Source organism: Lichenostomus cassidix, chromosome 7 (assembly GCF_008360975.1).
Source record: "Lichenostomus cassidix isolate B80296 chromosome 7, HeHo_3.0, whole genome shotgun sequence".
Taxonomy (NCBI): domain Eukaryota; kingdom Metazoa; phylum Chordata; class Aves; order Passeriformes; family Meliphagidae; genus Lichenostomus; species Lichenostomus cassidix.
This window is the reverse complement of record NC_139488.1, coordinates 34,055,926-34,075,050: the sequence shown is the minus strand read 5'-3', so window position 1 is coordinate 34,075,050 and position 19,125 is coordinate 34,055,926. Positions and strand designations below refer to the sequence as shown.

The 19,125-nt window shown below is 38.5% G+C and overlaps 1 protein-coding gene across 4 annotated transcripts in view; it reads right to left on the bottom strand.

Annotated features, from left to right (window-relative positions):
* The window catches only part of ARHGAP15 (Rho GTPase activating protein 15), a 325,292-nt gene that overhangs the window by 108,388 nt on the left and 197,779 nt on the right, over nucleotides 1-19,125 (bottom strand). For all 4 annotated transcript variants that reach the window (XM_085067143.1, XM_085067144.1, XM_085067145.1 and 1 more), the window contains one exon: nucleotides 17,036-17,134. In XM_085067143.1, coding sequence (XP_084923269.1) covers nucleotides 17,036-17,134 — 99 coding nt within the window. The remainder of the gene's footprint in view (nucleotides 1-17,035; nucleotides 17,135-19,125) is intronic.

Sequence of the window (19,125 nt, the reverse complement as noted above, 5' to 3'; positions counted from 1 at the left end):
AGTCACAGACAGCCTACTTAAATAATTAATTCAGGACACTACGAACAAATAATTCATAACAAAATATCATTAATCCCAACCAGCGTGGTTTCATGGAAATCAGGGCTTTGTGTAGCAAACTTGTTGCATTTTTTGATGGGCCTGAACATTTGACAGGTCAGGTTGATGAGGGCAGTGCTGTTGAAATAGTAAGTTTGGCTTTACGTGCTGCTTTTGACTCAGCACCACATGACATTTTGATTAAAGCACTTGCATTCTATAGAATTAACAGGGCATATATTACATGGATTAAAAACTGGCTCGGTGACAGACCTCAGAATGTGGTAGTTAATGGGAGATATCTGTTAGCAAGGTCAGAACTGGCACAGCCCTCGAGAGTGGAGCTCTCATCCAGTGCCATCTAATACCTCTATGAGACATGGGACAATGAGAGAAAAAAAAAATCTCTTGGCAAAATAAGCAGATGACACAAAGATCAGGGAGATATTAAATGATGACAAGGACAGGTAAAGTTACAGAAGATCAACACTACTACCTTAAACAGCCACAGTCTGGCAAAATCAGGTTTAGTATGGAGAAACACAGGGTACATCCAATACTCTGGAATTAGGCTACAAAGGACTTGAGGTTGACTTCAAATAAATAGCTGAACCTGATCTCTGAGCTCAGTGCTACAACAAACAGGACTAACATAATCCCTTGAATTATAAAGGAGTATCAAAGAAGCAGGGATGAGACTGAGCCTCTTCATGGGCTACAAATAGGATCTCTCATAGAGCTCTGCACTTGATAGCCAAGCAAATAACATGAAACATAAAAAATATGCTTCGTTGCTTCCTGTTAAAGAGAGGATGGAGAAATGTCCTCTCCTGTACATTTCATGTGATTTGAAGGTACTGGACTCCCTTCCAGCACTGCCCAGCTGCAGGACCTGTGACAGACAAGCCTGAATTCAAGGTAGCTTCAACAAGATTTTCTTTATCCTATGATCTGTAGAAATCCAGCACTGCTTTAGAATTTAGTAAAGGCAGAGGTAGCGCGGGAAGAAAGGAGAGGGAATATTGTACTAGTCTTAAACAGGCTATGAAATGGCTCTGTTGGAGGTGTCTGACATGAGGATTGGTGAATCTCTTTCGGAAATTAGCTAAAAAGAAATAATTCTATGTTTGACTGCAATAATATCAAGAAGATGAGGGGCATTCCTACATAAAAAGAGAATCTCTTTTTTTTCTTGCAGTAATAACTCCGAGATGCAATGAAAGGAGAAAAGCTTGACTAAGATCTTATTGTTTTCAAGACCCTATAGAAACTGTTTAATGGAAGCAATTAAAGCACTGAATATGAGCATTACGTAATGAGAATGATTAACAAGTGAATATGATGGATGATATACTTTATCCTGTTTCATATCCCTCGATGGTAGAATTTCCACTTAGATATTTATACACAAATAAATAAGGGCAGCGACAGTACAAAGCAAGTGTAATTTAAATGAGCACACAGTTCACTGCTATGCTGGGCTGCTGTTTAATGCCCAAATCAAGCTTTGCTCTGCCTCCGTCTTCTCTATTGTGCTGTGCTTTGACATTCAAGAAGTTTATGGTTTAAAAGCCCCAGGAACAACAAGACTCACTCAGGAGACTGCATGTAACAAGAAACTAAACTAAGCCTTGAGACTATTTGTTTTGAATGAAGCTGTTGAACACGCAGCGTGCTCACTGTAATTTTGCCCTTACCTCCAATATATACTTTTGCCATTCTGCTGGTCCCACTTCTTGCAGCTAAACAAAGTGACCTCATTGCTTTCCACTGTATTTTCTTTTAAACATTGGCTGGGATGATTGAGATTCAGGAATGTGGGAAAATGGATTCCCAAGCCACGTCCATCCCCTTTAATTCTGAGCTGTAATTTTTGGCTTGGCTTGAATCACAGTCATCACATTTCAGTCTGAATCTCTCTGTAAAGTGATCTTTCTTAAACATTTCTTTCACTCATCATGGGATCAGAAACAAAGCCATTCTAGTCTTTCAGCGAAACACTTACAAACGTCTTTTTACAGCGACTCACAAGAGCTGAATTTCCTTTAAAAATGTTTGAAAAAGAGGAGGTTTTCATTGCCTGATTGTCCTCTTTGTGAATCTTGTCATCTGTATGCCATGAGCTACAGCTATTTTAATCTGTTTTTGTTTGCAATCCATTTGGTGTCCGCCCAAGAAAATGCAGGTGATTCTAATTAACTTACTGCTGAAGATGTGGAAAAATCTCAATTGTGCGACAGAGAATTATACACTTAAAACCTTCCCTCTATTATTTATAACAGCCTATTAATGAAAATGATTACATGAATACATTTACCACCTGATTCATCTTTGTTCACTTTTTAAATCAACAAGGTTTATGCTAAAGGGGAAAAAATGCCTACCAAATACAGACCTCAAGTACACAGATCAGCTTGCTGGTTTAAATGGAATGGCAGTTTAAAAGGAAATAACATTGTCTTCATGCAACACAGTATAATATCGGAAATTGCCAAATGTTCGGAAGTAGCTGCTCTCTCTCTGTAACACATTAGTATTTAATTTTGGGAATGTTTATTTCTCTTTTATTTATGTGTTTGTTTTCTCTTTTAATACCTCCTTCTTCACTCCTATTCCCTTTCATTTGCTGCAGTTACTGCTTCTCACATATGGGTTAGGAGGTCCATTCTGACCAATCCTTAATTTATCTGAAATAAAATAAGATTTCTTTGGTTTTCTGGTACTTTATCAAGTAGAATATTTTTCATGTTCGATCAATAGTGATCAAGGGTTGTGAAGCCCTGGCACAGAGTGCCCAGAGAAGCTGTGGCTGCCCCTGGATCCCTGAAGTGTCCAAGGCCAGGTTGGACAGGGCTTGGAACAACCTGGGATAGTGGAAGATGTCCCTGTCCATGGCAGGAGGGGGAATGAGATGAGCTTTAAGGTTCCTTCCAACACAAACCATTCCATGATTTTATATTAAAATCAATGGATGTTACCTGCACTAAGCATTTTCTGCTAGGTACAGCTACCAACAGGGAGTTTACCACCTTCCATTTCTATTATTCTGTGCCACACTCTGATGGTCTAATTTGAATGTGATGACAATATGGGTAATGCTGTTTATTTCGGGGAGGATGAAAGCCTGAATAAAGGTTATCATTTTAGGAGAAGCTGACGATGGAAAAACTCATCCACTGTGTGACATGATCAGAACAGCTGGGGATGTAATGTGGAGGGTGGGGGAGAAGAGAGCCAAGGTATTTTGTATGTTCAAGAAATATATACAACATTGCCATTTCTTATATCCCAGCTGTGCCTGTTAACTTCTGGAAACATGTAGAGCTCAGCAATAAAGCATACTTGACTGATATTTACTGCAATGTGCATTATAAGACATTTTCTGTCACACATTATGTTCTGAAAGAGTTAAGTAACATGAAAAATACAGGCTCAAGATTATATCTGTCATGGATGAAAATACTACATTTATGCCTCATTGTAATCCATTCATTGGTTTATGTACCCCAGCCCTCCAGGGAGTGTCACAACTCCACATGATACTGCTGAGAGCTGTATTTTGCTTTTGGATTTCTGATTTAGCTGAAAGAAGTTTAAAAACACATGTAGCCTGACAACTCCCTATTGGCTATACAGCCGAGGAGGGTCAAGAGCATAAACTATTCCAGCAAAAGCCAGCTGTGACTTAGGCTCACTGTAAAGATCTGCCTCTTACAGACAGTAGCAGGCAAGAAATTTATGCATTTTGCTAAATCCTCCCACTTTGGTTGAACTGTGCTTCATTTGGGGATCCATCATCACCAACATCATGCCTGTGTTTTTTTGACCATCAGAGCACTCAAGGAAGCTGCACTTTGGGGGGTCCAATATCCTTTTAGGAGTGTACAGGGCTTCCAGTCAGGTCCACTGACACCACCAGTAGGAACTGTGGTTAAAGCTAAGGGACAGCTACAATTCTCCAAGCATCCCTTGTTCCCAATGCTGATTTTAAAGAGAATTTAGTGCACAGTGGGGACAAATCTTTTCCCATCTTTCACAACAGTGAGAGATTAAATTAGACCTCAGTAATGTCACCTCCCCATCCTGACTCGTGCTGCTTCTTGTTGGATTTTGAACAGTTGAAAGTGGAAGTGCACATGTGGGCAAACAAAACCTTCAGCCAAAATGGGTAAGGAGTTTGCATTTTCTAGACTGTAGCACCTTTGCTTGGCAAAGAGATTAGTTTAGTTGAATGTTAGGGGCTGGGATAAGAAGTTTAAGGTGGAGTAGGGATACTTAGGTTGTAAATTGGAAGTCACAGGACTGTTTTTTCCATAATTTTTTGAGTACACAGATAGTTGAGGATTCCAGATGGACCCAACACTCCTCATAACAGATCCATTGCTTGGTAGCCTGACTCTGTGCTCTGTCCAGCCTTAATGGCCCAAGGTTTTCTATTTTATCTCCCTGACCAGGTCCTGCCCAACTGTCCATGGGCTTTTCCTCCAGCTCCTGAGCATCACTGGGGAGGAATGCCAAGGCAGAGTTTAATGTCAGAGTTCAACAGCAGCTAAAGAAATATCAGTTGGCACTTGATAACACTTGTTTTGTTGAATAGCACAGAAGGCTGGATCTGTGTCCTGCAGTCAGAAATCAGACCTGTTTAGGGACAGAAAACACAGAGGTTCTGAGTTTCTAACAGAGGAATGTGCAGAACTCTGCTCTAAAATCTGAGCTGCAAATGTGCAGCTGCAAATGGTCTTTGTTATTCACATTGTATTGCAGGCATCTATCTTTGTGTTTGCTTTTTATCTTGAAGAGGGAGTAAACATTTAAAAAGTAGATTCTTTGGTCTAAGGCACACTATCAGACACCTTTGGGTGTTAGAGTCCACGGCTGTGTGGAAAACCCAGAGGCTCTCCTGGAAGATAAGTATTCACACAGCTCCCCAGCACCAACTTACTGAATTCTTAGCATTGCATATCTGCCTAACATATAAATGTGATAACACAAAGGTGTGTGTGCATGTGCATACAGAGATAACTTTTACTTTAATAGGATCTTTCTCAGAGTACTTTGCTCACATTTAAAGACCCAATAATGGTGAAAACCTTGGGATTCCACTGAATGTTCTTACACCTTCTTTTGTGTGATAAATCCCCAGTCTAATAAGTGAGTAAAATTTTCTTGCTTTTGGAAAATTCATATTTAGTGTTATGAAACAGTGACATTAAGCAGTACTACGGGAAACAACAGAGACATTAATTTTAATATGACACAAACCTATTGTGCTTACATATTTTTCCACTTTAGTTTGCCATCTTAGCTGCGGGACTCTGCAGCTATATATATATATTTATGTATTTATATATTATTTTTCCTGTCATTTCCACTGTGTTTTCTGTCCCCAAACAGGTTCAAGTAACTTAAAAACTTTTTTTTTACTCCATTTAATATGGGAAAAATCTGATCACCAAACACTCAGCAAAAGACATAGTCAAGGTGTCTGCTGAAACCATAAAAATCCTGAGCTGGATTACTAAAGGTGATAAGTACCAAAACTTAAGAGATTGGTGCATCCTTCATTACTTTGGCAGAAGCAACTCCACAGTTTTCATGCAAACTCACAGTTTGACACACATTCCACAATAGACTACACTACAATAGCACAAACCTTATATATGAGTTGCTCAGGGACTCCCTAAAACAGGTTTTTTAAGTATAGTCTGAAAAGGAACAAATTGCTTTCTACATTGAAATATGTGAATTAAAGAAAACTCAATGAACTATAAATAGTATAACTAAACATTGCTGAGACATGCAAGCAATACATACATAAAAATACTAACTTCTGATAAGAAAAAAACCGAGTTGGCAATAAAACACACTAGATATTTGTTAGCTGAATTTTGGGTGAAGTGAATGCATAAATATGAGTATCATTTGATATTTTCATGGGAGATAATTATTTTAAAATTTGAAGCTACAGGAAGAAATTTGATTTGAATAGTTGTCTTTGTATCTTATTGCTGACTGTGGCATGGAATGATGTAGGGAAGGTAGAAATCCAATCTCACCCCTTTTCCTAGGGTTCACAGAGACCCTGTGGTATTTCTGAAGTCTTGGAAAGACAAAGCTGGCATAAAGTGTTTTCCATATCTAATTTCCTTCTTTGGTGAAAATTCCAGTAATTATTAATGACATTTACTATACAGACATTCAAGACAGTTGCAGAGTTTCTGACAGAAACTCTTGCTGTAAGCTGTGGCCTTTGTGCTTTTAATGTGTGACATATCAGAACACAAAAATGCAACTGAGACAGAGATAATAAAAGACACCATTGTGAACCATTTCTAGTGTGCAAATTCAGATATTTTTCAGACATCCACATCATGAGGGTTTGAAAAGTATTAAAAAATGTGGTGTCTTTACAGCCAGAAGGACAAAGTCCTGCAGGTCACAGATCAGGGCATAAAAAAGTAAATAAATAAATTTACAAAACACAGTAAATAAAGTGTCCATATAGGAAAACCTGCCTGCTTAAACAGCAGCCTTCCAGCACCTTCCACCTCCCTGTTTGGATTCAAGTCTGGCTTGCAGTTTGTTTGGGCTGGAGAATTCAAATGATTTTGTTTTCAGTGGTTAGAGGAGATCCTCAGCTTGTTCAAAGTTAAGTTTACAGTCTCAGTGAAAGCAGTTTTCAATAGAAGAGGATCTATCTTATCTTTCTCTGAAGGTTTATTAAAAATATGTAACACCTGATAATTGAACACCGAATGAGTGGCTGCTAAATTTCCCCCTCTCTTTGTCCCTCTGTCTCACACACACAAACACAGGAATGCTTCTTGCCTGCCAAGCTATGTGCCAAGATTTTGCTCACTTTAATCTCAATCATATGAGTTAGAGAACCATGAAACAAGTTTCTACCAAGTATGCTGACAGATTTTTAGTTCTCGTGGCTCCGCAGGGCATCACTGCAAGTACACCAAGGAACTTTTCTCATTAAAGGTTTCTGAGCTGATCCCTTTTCCATTTAAGTCAACATGAGCCGTATCACCATGAGGAACTCAACACTTGCTAACTGATACCATACACTCATCAAAATGATTTCATTTGTAAGTAAACAAAAAGCTGTGGCACCTCCAGCACTATTGTGTCATTCCTGCTGGCACTGGGAGGCCATTTGGTGGCAGCTACTTTGGCAGGTTATGTCACAGAACACCATGTCAGCTCAGGACTGACAAATCAAAGCATATGGTTGGAAATACTGGGGAGATTTTTCCTGGGGAGGTGAAGAAAAGAGGCACAGAGAAACCTCTTTCTGCCTTTAGGGGACTTTCATATCTTCTGAGTGAAGACATCTCAGAGGTGTCACCTTACCCTCGGTCTGCAGGTGATTTTAAGAGCCACTGAATCAACTGTTAATGGCCCATGATTTTGGCTACTAAACAAGTTCCTGTTCTTTTTTTAAAATCCTGAGTGAAAATCTTGGTTCTTACATGTTTTTTTTTAATAAATAAAGCTTAAGTCCCTGAAACAACAAAACTCTGAGCCATTTCCTTAACTGTAAAGCACAACTATTGATCACAGAATGGATCTGTTCAGGTCCTTCAAGAGGAATCTCCATCTGTCTTGGTGGACAGAGGATTGTATTAATAAAGCAGGAATTACAGGAAGAAATAACCTATATCCATTGCAAAGCAGAATAAGCACGAGAATGAAGTTTCTGATAGCAATGTCTGTTTGCCAAAAGTTTAAATAATTTGAAAGGCATCATCTCTGACACCAAAAAAGGTGCATGAAGGAACCACCAGGAGAGAGCTGGAGGATCCAAGAGGTTTGGATCTGTTGTGTTATGGAACAAAATGCTCACATTTTGCTCTCATTTACATCTCTGCCATTCCTCCCAAACCATTGTTTGAGGGAAGACAAAAGAAGTTGGTTTGGTACATAATTATATCCATGATCCATGTGGATCCTGATCGTAATAAAACAATCTGCTGAGCCAATATACAACCAGAGATCTTTGAAAGACTTGTTAGTTCCCTGGGGGGTTATCATGCAGTAGCCAATTTAGGGACAATTCTGTTACTAGATTGCTAACAGTATCTGTTTCATAATTTCAGGGGAGCAAAACATGCTAAAAAACCTTCCCTTAAAAAAGTAAAAGCCTTAGCATAAAGCCTCCTTTTTAAGCTGCCTTCCTCCTTTGCCCTCTGCCTTCCTCCTGAAGCTCTTTGTTGGTCCAATTTCTCTCACTTAGGTATCAATCCCATTAGACTGTGGTATTATATGGTTAAAACATTGATGTAACACAAGCTGCTACAGCAAATAATTGAAGTAATAAAATACAACTGCAGTTATTTGCTCTCTTGAATTGCGGGCAGGAAAAAAAAAAGGAGACAGGTTTTTTTAAACTGACCCCATAGTGTTGCATACAGACAGTAAAACTTCTTTTTTAGTGTGTTTTCTTTTATTGCTGTAAAACTTTTTTGAAAAAAAATTGTAGTGCAGTTGCAGCAGCTTTTTTTTTCCCCATAGGGAAAGTGTTTAGTTTGTGTCGTGGAATTATCCCTCCATAATATTTTATAAAAATACAACTTTCTATTTAAGCAGAGAGATATTGAAAGGATCTGAAAGTACATCTCTTTTCCTTTTAAAGGGACTTAATGGACTTCTAATTTTTTTTTTTTTGGTGTGTGTTAGTGAACATTTCTTCTAGGCCAAGATTCATTTTGTCAAGTGTTAGCCCAAAGTGTTCTATTAACGGCTGAACTGCAACTCTGACTCAATGGGGTTTGCAGGGGAAATCCTGCCAGCTCCTGCTCTGGGATGGCATGTGTGCTGCACCAGGGCATGGAGCCTCACAGCCTCGGCTCATTCAGGGGGAAAAGAGAGGACTTTTGTGTCTCTTTTTACCTTTTTCATGGCTGGGAGGTGAATCCCCTCATGTGTGAGTTCCCTGAATCTGTCTCTGACCAGGGGGTGAGTCAGGACCTTCATTCTCTCCTTGGCAGAGAGCAAGTATCACACACAGGCAGCTGGCTTTAAATTTCTCTGGACTTTTTGTTTCAGCGCCTACGAGTGTCAACTCCTTGATTTACAAAGTGTATTAACATTATTTTAATATCTGGAAAACGTTGTTTGATTCTTTTTTATTTCGTAGGTTAAGTGGTTGGTTTTATTTATTATGCCTATTGAACACGATTTTATGGAAAATTCGGAAGACAAAATGCCCTGTTTCCTTCTACATGTTCACAAATAGATATATTATACAATGCTAGAAAAAGGCAAAAGGCCAAACTCATCTCTGGTGTAATTCCAGTAAAAGCAATAAAATTACACAAGGCATGAATTTGGCCCAGGCATTGTAAATGTTACTCTGGTGCACACTGAGTGTCTGCTTGTTGTTACTGGCAGGGCTTAAAATACAAATCCCCCCCTTTTTTTTCATAGAAATGGATACATTTCTCTGGAACAGATTAATCAATGAACCAGGTATCAGGTAACTATGACAAAGGCAACTGGTTCCAATGCCTGCCTGTTTTATGTCTTTTTCCTCTTCTAACCAACTTAGAGTCTCTTCTTTCCAATTTCTTAAAAATTATATATTTATTCTCTTTTGTGCCTTGTCATTACAAGGCTTTTATTCCTTTTCTTTTTTCCTTTTTTTTCCTTTTTTTGTCTGTTGTCTCCTTTTCTCTAATTTGTCTTGTATGCCCTTCCGTGATGTTTCCTGTTGACACTTCTTGATATTTTTTCTAACTCAGAATGTGGCTTTCTAGCAGACACAGAGGCCCCAGAGTGAATACCCTTCAGAGCCAACTCTGACTTGGACCTTGCACAACACTATTAACTGGCTCTTCCTCTAAGAAAGGTGGCTATAGTGGGATTGCCTGAGCCTGAAGACAGAAATGGTTGAGGAAAGCTTGCCAATATGTTTGCACTGAATTCAACCGCTCCTGATTCCTACTCAGAAGAAGAATTTATGTTAAAAAAATAAAAATAAAAATAAAAGCACCGAACCTTTTAAATCACAAACTTGCAAGGGCTTTTCTCAGAACTTTGTTGTTTTGTGTTGCATTCATCTGTACGTTTGAGTTTATGCTTGTTGGCCACTTAAAAGTAAACATAGTTCAATGCCCTCAGAAACAGATTTCTTCAGCACACTAGAATTCCCTGGAAAAAGGCTTTATCTGCTGAACTGCTGGATATTTTTGAGTGCATGCAATTTTTTTTTCCAATCAGTTTGTTTTGTTTCTCCATTTTTTTTCTTCCTCTTTTACATTCAGTGCATATAAAGTTGGGAGCAGAAGTCTCCTTGGAACAAGACAGAATCATAAAAGACTTCAGGAATCTCATCACAAGCTAAACAGTACGAATTGCACATTCTTCATGGAAGTATTAGCTTTTAGTGCGTGCCTGGATCCAAGCATAATAGATTATCCCAAAGTGGGAAAGAATGAACAGTACAAAATTAGCAGAACTGGGAGCTCAGATCATTTGGTGGAGCAACATGATCTCTGTACTTTCAGGGCACTGAATTCTAAAGCCACTGGAAACAGTATGTAAAATTATATCAGAGTAAGCAAGGAAGCATGTGTAGGCCTGGGAGAATCAAACAAGAGCTTGAAAAACACATTTCCAGAGGAGAATAAGTACTGAAAATCAGTGAATGAGCTTGTAGGAAACAAACTGCTATTCATGAGGAATTTCTTGCTCAGAGGATAGAAAGATATGACAGAGAAAACACAACTAAAATACATTTTAGTGGTTGTTCAGGGGCCAAGTGCTGTTGGAGAATAATCCTGTACTCAGACAGAAATATAAAATGGCACAGGATAGGTCAGTCTCCTGAGGTTTCCCTTCTCAAGGAAGCCTTGCCAGAACAAATCCTTTATGCCACTGGCTGATGGGTTTGGTCTAACCGTGCTGGGAAATATCCCAGGAACACTGGGAATTTACTGGGAGCTCCAAGATGGTGGTGAGCACACCCTGGCAGAACTACCCTGTACTTTCCTGCTGCCTTCCTCAGGTCCTCAGGGATGGGGATGGACTATTTTTGAGAACCAAATAAACTCAAAATTTTGCTTTAGCTACATAAATCCTGAGGAACGTGTTGTTGAACTCAAATGTGGTGATGTTTTACAAAACATAGAGGGTGGAGATAGGTGGGGGAGTCCCCATCCCTGGAGGGATTTGAAATCTGTGTCCAAGTGGCACTTGGGGACATGGTTTAAGGGTGGCCGTGGCAGTGCTGGGGGAATGGTTGGAATCCATGATCTTAGGGGGCTTTTCCCACCTAAACAATTCCATAAATTTCCAGGGGTTTTATACAGTGGCTATTAATCCATTCCTTGGCTGTACAAGCCCTGTGTCTTCTGCCATCCTCACTGTCTTATAATCCACTCATTCCACCATACCAAAGACAATGATCTTAGCATGGGAATACTCAGCTTTAGGAGGTGTTTGGGATTTTTTCTCTTTTAAAATTCTTCTGCAGTGTTTTCTTCCATTAGAAAATGAGATAGCATTAGATTGTTTTTAAAAAATCATATTTTCCTAGCTATACAGATATAGTCACAATACTTTATATTTTTTAAAACTCATTTCCTCTTTGCTTAACTCCTTGAGATAAGTGAACTCTCCTCTGTGTAAACATTCTACCAGAATACTGACTACCTTTTAAGCAATATATGATTTAGAAGGTAATGAAATATCACTTTCTTTTTCCTTTTTTTTTTTTTATAAATAGGTTTTAAAGTGCTTTTAGCTGCACTTTAGCTTTTAGATTAACAGATAAAACTGATGAAAGGGACACAACCTTCTGTCACAGGGCAGCATGGCATTTGGGAGGTGAGGTAGTTTAAAATACCATTTTTATCTTCATTTCTCTCCATTGGGATGACTGTATTTCTTTACTACATCCCATAAGGTACTTTATCTTTGCCCATAAAGGCATTTTCTTCCTTAAATCCTGAATATTCTGCAGTATGAGACTGAATGTCTGCATGTCTGCAGTGATCTTATGCATAATCAAGCACAGCTATGGACATTAAGTTAATGAAAGCCAACACGAGCATCAGTTTTAGGCACTTTGGGGTGTCAAACTTTGGAAACCTATGAGAAATCTGAATTTCGGAGAGCAAGCACTTAATTTTTTTTTTTTTCAAAACCATGCCTTCTTAAAATTGCTCATGTAACCTTTAAGTGCCTAATGGTCTCCTCTGAAGTCTTACTGGTGCTACCCCAAATTCAGAGCCCCAAATTCAGAGGGTTTTTTTTTGGTCACTGCTCTGATTTAACAAGATTTGTTCCCCGGGTCTCAGAGCAATGAAACCCAGTAAATAATACATTGGGCAAACAGAGAAGATAACAAAAGGAAATAGTTAAGGTACTATAATAATTTTAGCCATTCTTTTTTCAGGTCACTATAATCTGCCCAAAGATAACTAATTGTTCAAAGTAAACATTCCACTCCGACCACAAAAGGAATCCATTACACAAACATATAATTCACAGTCATTTTTAGTGGGTTGTAAACAGTTTGGAATGAGCATAAAATGGGACAAAAATCAAAGTGAGCATTTAGAAATGAAAAAGTGTTTGCTACAAAAGGTCAGTCCCTTTACTTGGCAAACTATGTAGAAAAGCCTGGGAAAATGTTGAACACACAAGCAGTAAGGGAATTTTAAAGCCAACAACCTCCCTGTTTCTTTAAACAGACATCGGAACCTATAACTGGATCCTGTCAAACAAACGACAGCAAAAAAATATAACAGCTGCTAAGAAGTAAAGTTGAAAGATAAAGTTTTCTAAGCTAAGAACCTTCTCAGAACTGGACTAAAGGTCTTTCTTAAATCTTTAAGCAAGGTTATGGATCCCAGGGTGGCTTTTAGGCATTGAATCAAATATGTAATTTTGTGTATCATTCCTGTCAGAGCATCCTGTGCTCCAAGAAAAGCAACAGAAAACAATATCTGCAACGTCCAGCTTAAAATGGAAACGGTACCTGTAATCATCAGCTTTGCTGCCTGCAGTGTCATTTTTCAAGTCATTTAGGCTGATTTGAGAGCCCTGACTTGGATTTGGGAATGGAGGGAGAAAATGAAGGATGTTTCCAAAGAGAGATGAAAGTTAAATTATATTTCCCTGGAGCATTAGGACTGTATTTCTTTACAAAACCCAAGCCACACTAGAGACCCTGGGTAGGTTTAGGATCCAGACTGCTCGGGGTGTTCATTTTCTCTGTCATTAGACACACAGACAAATGATCTTCCCTGGAAAAGAGTTTAGTATCAGACTGTTTTCACACGATAAAACACTACTATGAGAAGTACTGGATGGCATGTTGTTGAGGTACAACGCAGACTGGTATTTTTTTTTTTTTTTTTAATGCGTTCTGCTCATGCCTTTCACATATTTTAAAAACAGAAAAACGCAAAAAAACAGAAAAAGACAGCCAGGACTTTTAAAGGGTCGTGGATAACAAAATAAATAGGCGACTCCAGAAATGACTGGAAATGATATCTGGCCTAGAAACACCAAAAAGTCTTGCAATGGACCCCACCCTTGGCAGGAGTACTGAGCACTGGGAGGATTGTCCCAGGCTCTCCTCGCTGCACTGCTCAGCTCAGGGCTGGTGCTACCTGTCAGTCGCTTTCCAGGGAGAAGGAGAAAGCAGATTGAAAAACAGATTGAAAAACAGGAATACAGATTGAAAAGGACAGGTCGACAGCCCCAGAAAAGCCTGAGGTCCATCCAAGGTAGGTGGGGATGGCGAAATAAAAGAAGAAACAAAAAACCCACAGAACATGCTGTTCCATCAAAAACTTTCCCTTGAAGTCCCTGAGAAAGTAGAAAATGAAGAAATTCTAGAGGTCTCTGAGTAGCCACTGCATTTCTTCAGTCTGATTGCTGCATGGTACAAAATTATTCTCTTATCCTCACCAGGTCACACACAGACATGGGAGATTTTTCTGTTTAGGATATTGCATGAGATACCAAGGGTACAACACATTTTCCCAAGATAATTTTGACTCTAGTGATACAGGTCTGGATAACTCAATAATCAGGACTAGAAGTTCATAAAAAATTATGAATGAATAATTCAGTAATTATTATAAGTAATTCATAAGGACAGGAAGAATGAAGAGAAAAACTGAGCTTCCCTAAAAAAAAAAAAAAAAAAAAAAAAAGTGACAATTTCCTTGCAAGTTTCCAAGAATGGGCATGTTTCTATTGCTTCTCTTTATTAAACTCCACTACCAGCTCTGCAAGATGGCTGAGAAGATGGAGAAAGACCTTCTGCTTCACAGTTCTACTTCAATAACTAAAAATATGGAAAGAGGCTGAAAAAGTGGAAACCACTCCATTTTTATCACATTCTCAAGTGAATCCTTCTTGGATAGATAAATATGCATGATGGTGTGAGATTTTGTAGATCAGATCTTATAAAGCACCCCTGTTCTAAAATGGTGAAGGAGCAAATTAGGGGAGAAATGACCAAAATCTGATCTAAGTTAGAGCAGAATAATTTCAGAACAAACATCCTTTTGATATTAATTTTAAAACAGTGTAACTAAACAGGAAATCTTGCCAATGGTTAATGACAACCTCTACATTTTTAATCTGTGGGAGAATATTGCTACATTTGGCTATTGTGTGTAACCTCGTCTGCACAGGAAAATGTACTAATTAATATGGTTTATTCAGATCACTGCTAGACTTTCTTTCTGTGCACAGTGATAATGCTTTAAAAATCAGAAAAACAAATAGAAAACCAGTAGGTGAATAACAATTAAATCCACAAGCTGCTAGCTCAGAACACAACCATTCAGTGAAGTATGAATGTTTGTAAGTAACGTTTAGGAATGGTCTCCTAAAGTCTTTTCTCCTGATAATCCTTTATCTTAAGCGAAGCACGCAAGTAACATTTTTGGTACAGTTACAGTATGTAGATGATAAATTTTCTAAATAGGAAAAAAAAAAAAAAAGCTTTTCTACCACAGCCAATATGCCAGCTGTACCGAGTATCTAGGCCATCTTACTAAGACTATGAAAGTAAACATACAGTTTTCATTAAATGTGCCTTTCCCATAATTGGTACATAAGTATTTCCCATGACTCTGCAGTTGAGTATCTTGGCTGGAGGCATATCTGGCCATTAAGAGGAGGACTTCAGATCTGTTGAGTCTCAGCCATGCCGGGAGACTTGGCACCTCCACACGCTGCTTCCTAATACCAACCCCGGCACAAAATGTCATCAGAAGCTTGCATAAACATTGGACTTAGCTTCACATAAATTACTGCTGTCCTGAGATAGTTTATGCCAGAACTTAGTAAAAACAACACTTTGAGTAAATAGAATGTGAGTAAATGCAAGCGTCTTAATCCAAGAAAACGATAATAGCAAAAAAACTGGGTATCGAATATAAACTCATAAATATAGTGATAACATGAAATTTTTATCTCATGCCATGTGATTAGCTTTTATTTACATGTTAGGCTAACCAAAAGGGGTAAGCTTCTCTAAGTCACAGCGAGTTTGAAGGAAACACAAGAGCTATAATGCAATACTCAGAAGGAAGAACTCCTTTGAAGAAATAGAGATACATCCAGTTTCTAATATTAATTTTTCTTTTTATAATAACACAGACAGCAAACATCTAATTACACTCCTTGGATTTTCTGTCACAGTTCAGCAGTGCAGAGACCTCTGGCCTCACTTCTCCTGGGAGGAGTGGTCAGATACTCCAAAACATCTATGAAACATCCAGTGCATTTTTGGGGGAACGTGTGCTGAGATTGTCACCGAGCAGTTTGTTAGACATGTTCTGCATGGAGAGGCATTTTTGCAATCTAATCTCTGCCTTTCCTTTTCATGTTCTGAATTTCACCTCACAATTCCTCCTCTATTAATAGTCACTTCACACATTTTCCCCTGTTTTCTATCCAGCCTCCAGCCTTCCTCCACAAAAACCCAATGCTACTATCTCCCCCTACTGAACGATCTCCGGTTTGTTTCAGTCTCTGACTTCCTGCCAATCATTCTGGGAATAATAATATCCCAGTGCTCTCTTTGCTGTATAATTAAAGCATGATTTTCCCCGAGTTTGAAACTCCAGGGTAGTTTTATCGCACCTTTCACTATAAAACCAGGTAACAATGGCGGAATTAAAATAGCTTTTTCCTTTGTGGATAACGCTTTAAGCATCTTTTTATTTTTCATGGGTTTCTCTTGTTCTGAGACTCCAGTATATGGCAGTGACAATGGGTTCACCCAGCCTTATTCTGAAAATAAATTTTCTATCTTTTGCAAGATATATGTTTCCCCAGATCCCTGGAACAAGTTGTAAACTTGTAACAGATGGTGATGAAGCCTCACATTTTTATACAATACATTTTAAGATTCTGCATCTACCGCATGTACCTTCCAAAGAAAATGACCTTCAGTGAGAGAAGATACACTCTGCAGAAAGGAAGGCAGGCAACGGTGTTAAGTACATCTTTTTTATGCTATGAAAATCCTTCTTATTAATAAAAGCTTTTAATGAGGATGGATATTCATTCCAATATTTTTACAATATCGTGGCTTTTAAAATAACTGTAAAAATTAGACACCTGCACTCATTAAAAAAAAAAAAATATGGCCACACAAGAATAACATTTATTTTGGTTCAATACAATTCAAGACTTAGGAAAAAGTATCAGCCTTACATTCAACCGGGACTTTGGAATGAAAGTTACTGACATTTTATCAATGTTTAGAATTTGCTTACCCAGAGAAAGACTAAACCCACGTGTCAAAAAAATACAAGGAATTATCAGCATGAATGGGTTCTATTAATGTCTTATCATATAAAGAAAATGAAGTGACACAGAATGTCACATAGTTCCATTCATAACTATATTATAAATTGTACTGTCTGCCTACCCTGAAATCCAAGCAGCATTATAATGTTAAAGTTTTGATTACCATTAGAGAAAAAAAAGTCTTAAGTAATAAGGTACTCACCTCTTCTTTCAACAGCATTTATGCAGAGTCTTACAAACTGGGGGACTGTAGATTTGTCATGCTCACAAACCAAGTGCAAATGGGAGCCAAAAATTTGATCTACATTTGGAAAACAAGAGAAAAATACATTAAGGCATGGTGCTATTAGTGGGATTTTTGTCTCTTCTCAGCTTGCCTATTAATTTAAAACTCAGATATTGAAGATTCATAGATAAAGTTGGAACCAATTCCTTTCTGGGTCCTAATGGTCATTAGCTTCTGCCCCAGAAACAAATCCCTCCACATCTGCTGCTCAAAGTGCTCAATACTTCTCTCTGGATTCAAGTTTCGATTGCCACTTACACCTTAACTTTGACCTTTCTAAGGCTTGGAGGTCTCCAGAGTTTGCTGGACCTGCCATAGAAAAAAATGAAGGTCATTCTAGAGCTGCAGCTTCCTAGGCTGTTTAGTAGAAGTTCCTACATTATATCGACGGTTGGTCCAACCTAGAAACTCCTCTGGTTGCCTGTCCTGTCTCTTCCACTCATTTAGAAGTTTCACTCATATATGGAGTACTGTAGGAGTGCAAGGACTTCATTACTTTGCATCATTAGGACTTAGTACAATTTCATCTCAACTTTACAAAAGTTTTTTGGTGTTTTTTTTTTTTTAACTCATTTAATTGCCTGCTTTAAAAAACTAGAAGATACTGGATGTCTTTGGATGAGGATTGCATCTCACACCAAGTTTAACTACTGATTAGTGTCACTTCTTTCATGAGTAATCTTTTAACTAGATAATGTCACCTTTTAGTTTCGTGATTTCAAAGTTTTGATCAACTTTGAATGTTGGTCTTGAAACATATTTGTATTAGTAAGTTCAACTCTTCAGATTACTAATTAGCTTCCTCCACTTCCTTTCCACTCTGCAGGTTTGAGAGATTATGAAAAGAGCAATCAGTAACAGGGACGTTGTCAGCTAAAATCAGAATGAATCAAAGAGATGAGAGGAACTACTCAATAGGAGCCAGTTAAATGCTGAAACAATAGGAGTGTACTGTCATCATTTATCCGAAGAGACAGTCTCCATATAGCATTTCAACATAGGACTAGGGTTTGTAAATTGGTGTGGAGGCTTTGAAAATTATTATATGGATAGCTGAAGGGTGATAGCACCAGTCTGGACTCTGCACAGCAAGCCCAGCAGCAGCTCCTGCTGTCCTCAGCAGCTCCAGTGGAACTGGATATTTCCTCCCTAGCCAGTGCCACCATCTTACACCATAACCACTTGAGGCTCTTCTTCCTCCAAGCAGCACAACTTTTCCTCACTAACAGGCAAAAGCTCCATTTTTTAAATTTTCTGTGCTGCAAGGAGCTTCATTTTCATTCATCCTCATTACTTCAGACTCAGCTCAGATTTCAAGAGCGACTCGATTGCCTTTTCTTCCCTAATACCCCAGAGCAGGGAGCACAGAGATGGAAACAAGGCTCAGGGCAGGGGTTGCTTTGGACTTCTCGAGATGCATCAGGGAAGTTTATTCAGCACCTCCTCAAGCGTGTGATCTGCATTCTGGGAGAGTACACCAGAGCCTGAATTGAAGTGAGTCGGAGTTTGGGCTGCAGAAGGGATGGAGGACTGGGTTCACAGAGCTGCTCCGAGGAAGGTTGTGTGCATGTGTGGCGTCAAGCATTAGCGAACAGTCTGTTACATGTTTTGGGGTTATGTTTCTGACAAAGCACAGTCTGGTTACATTTTCTTCATAAAACATTTATAGCTGCCTTCAGTGGTAATTATACATACAGAGATTTATGATTAAAATGTACTAGCACTTCCTCTTTTGACATCTTAATTGTTTTTTAAAATTTTAGCAAAGACCTGTCAAATTCTTTGCATAATATCGGATGGTGTCCAATGTAAATTATGTTAAAAAAGAAGTAAAAATGTATCTTGCTTGGTGGACAAAGACACTTGTAAACAATTTCACAAGCAAAACAGGCAAAGGACTGCACTGTGTTTAGATGGCAACACATGAAGAACTGAAATGAAATTAATGTGTGGCTGTTCAGCAGTTTCTCTGCTGTGTTATAACCACTTTATAACCAACTTCCAGG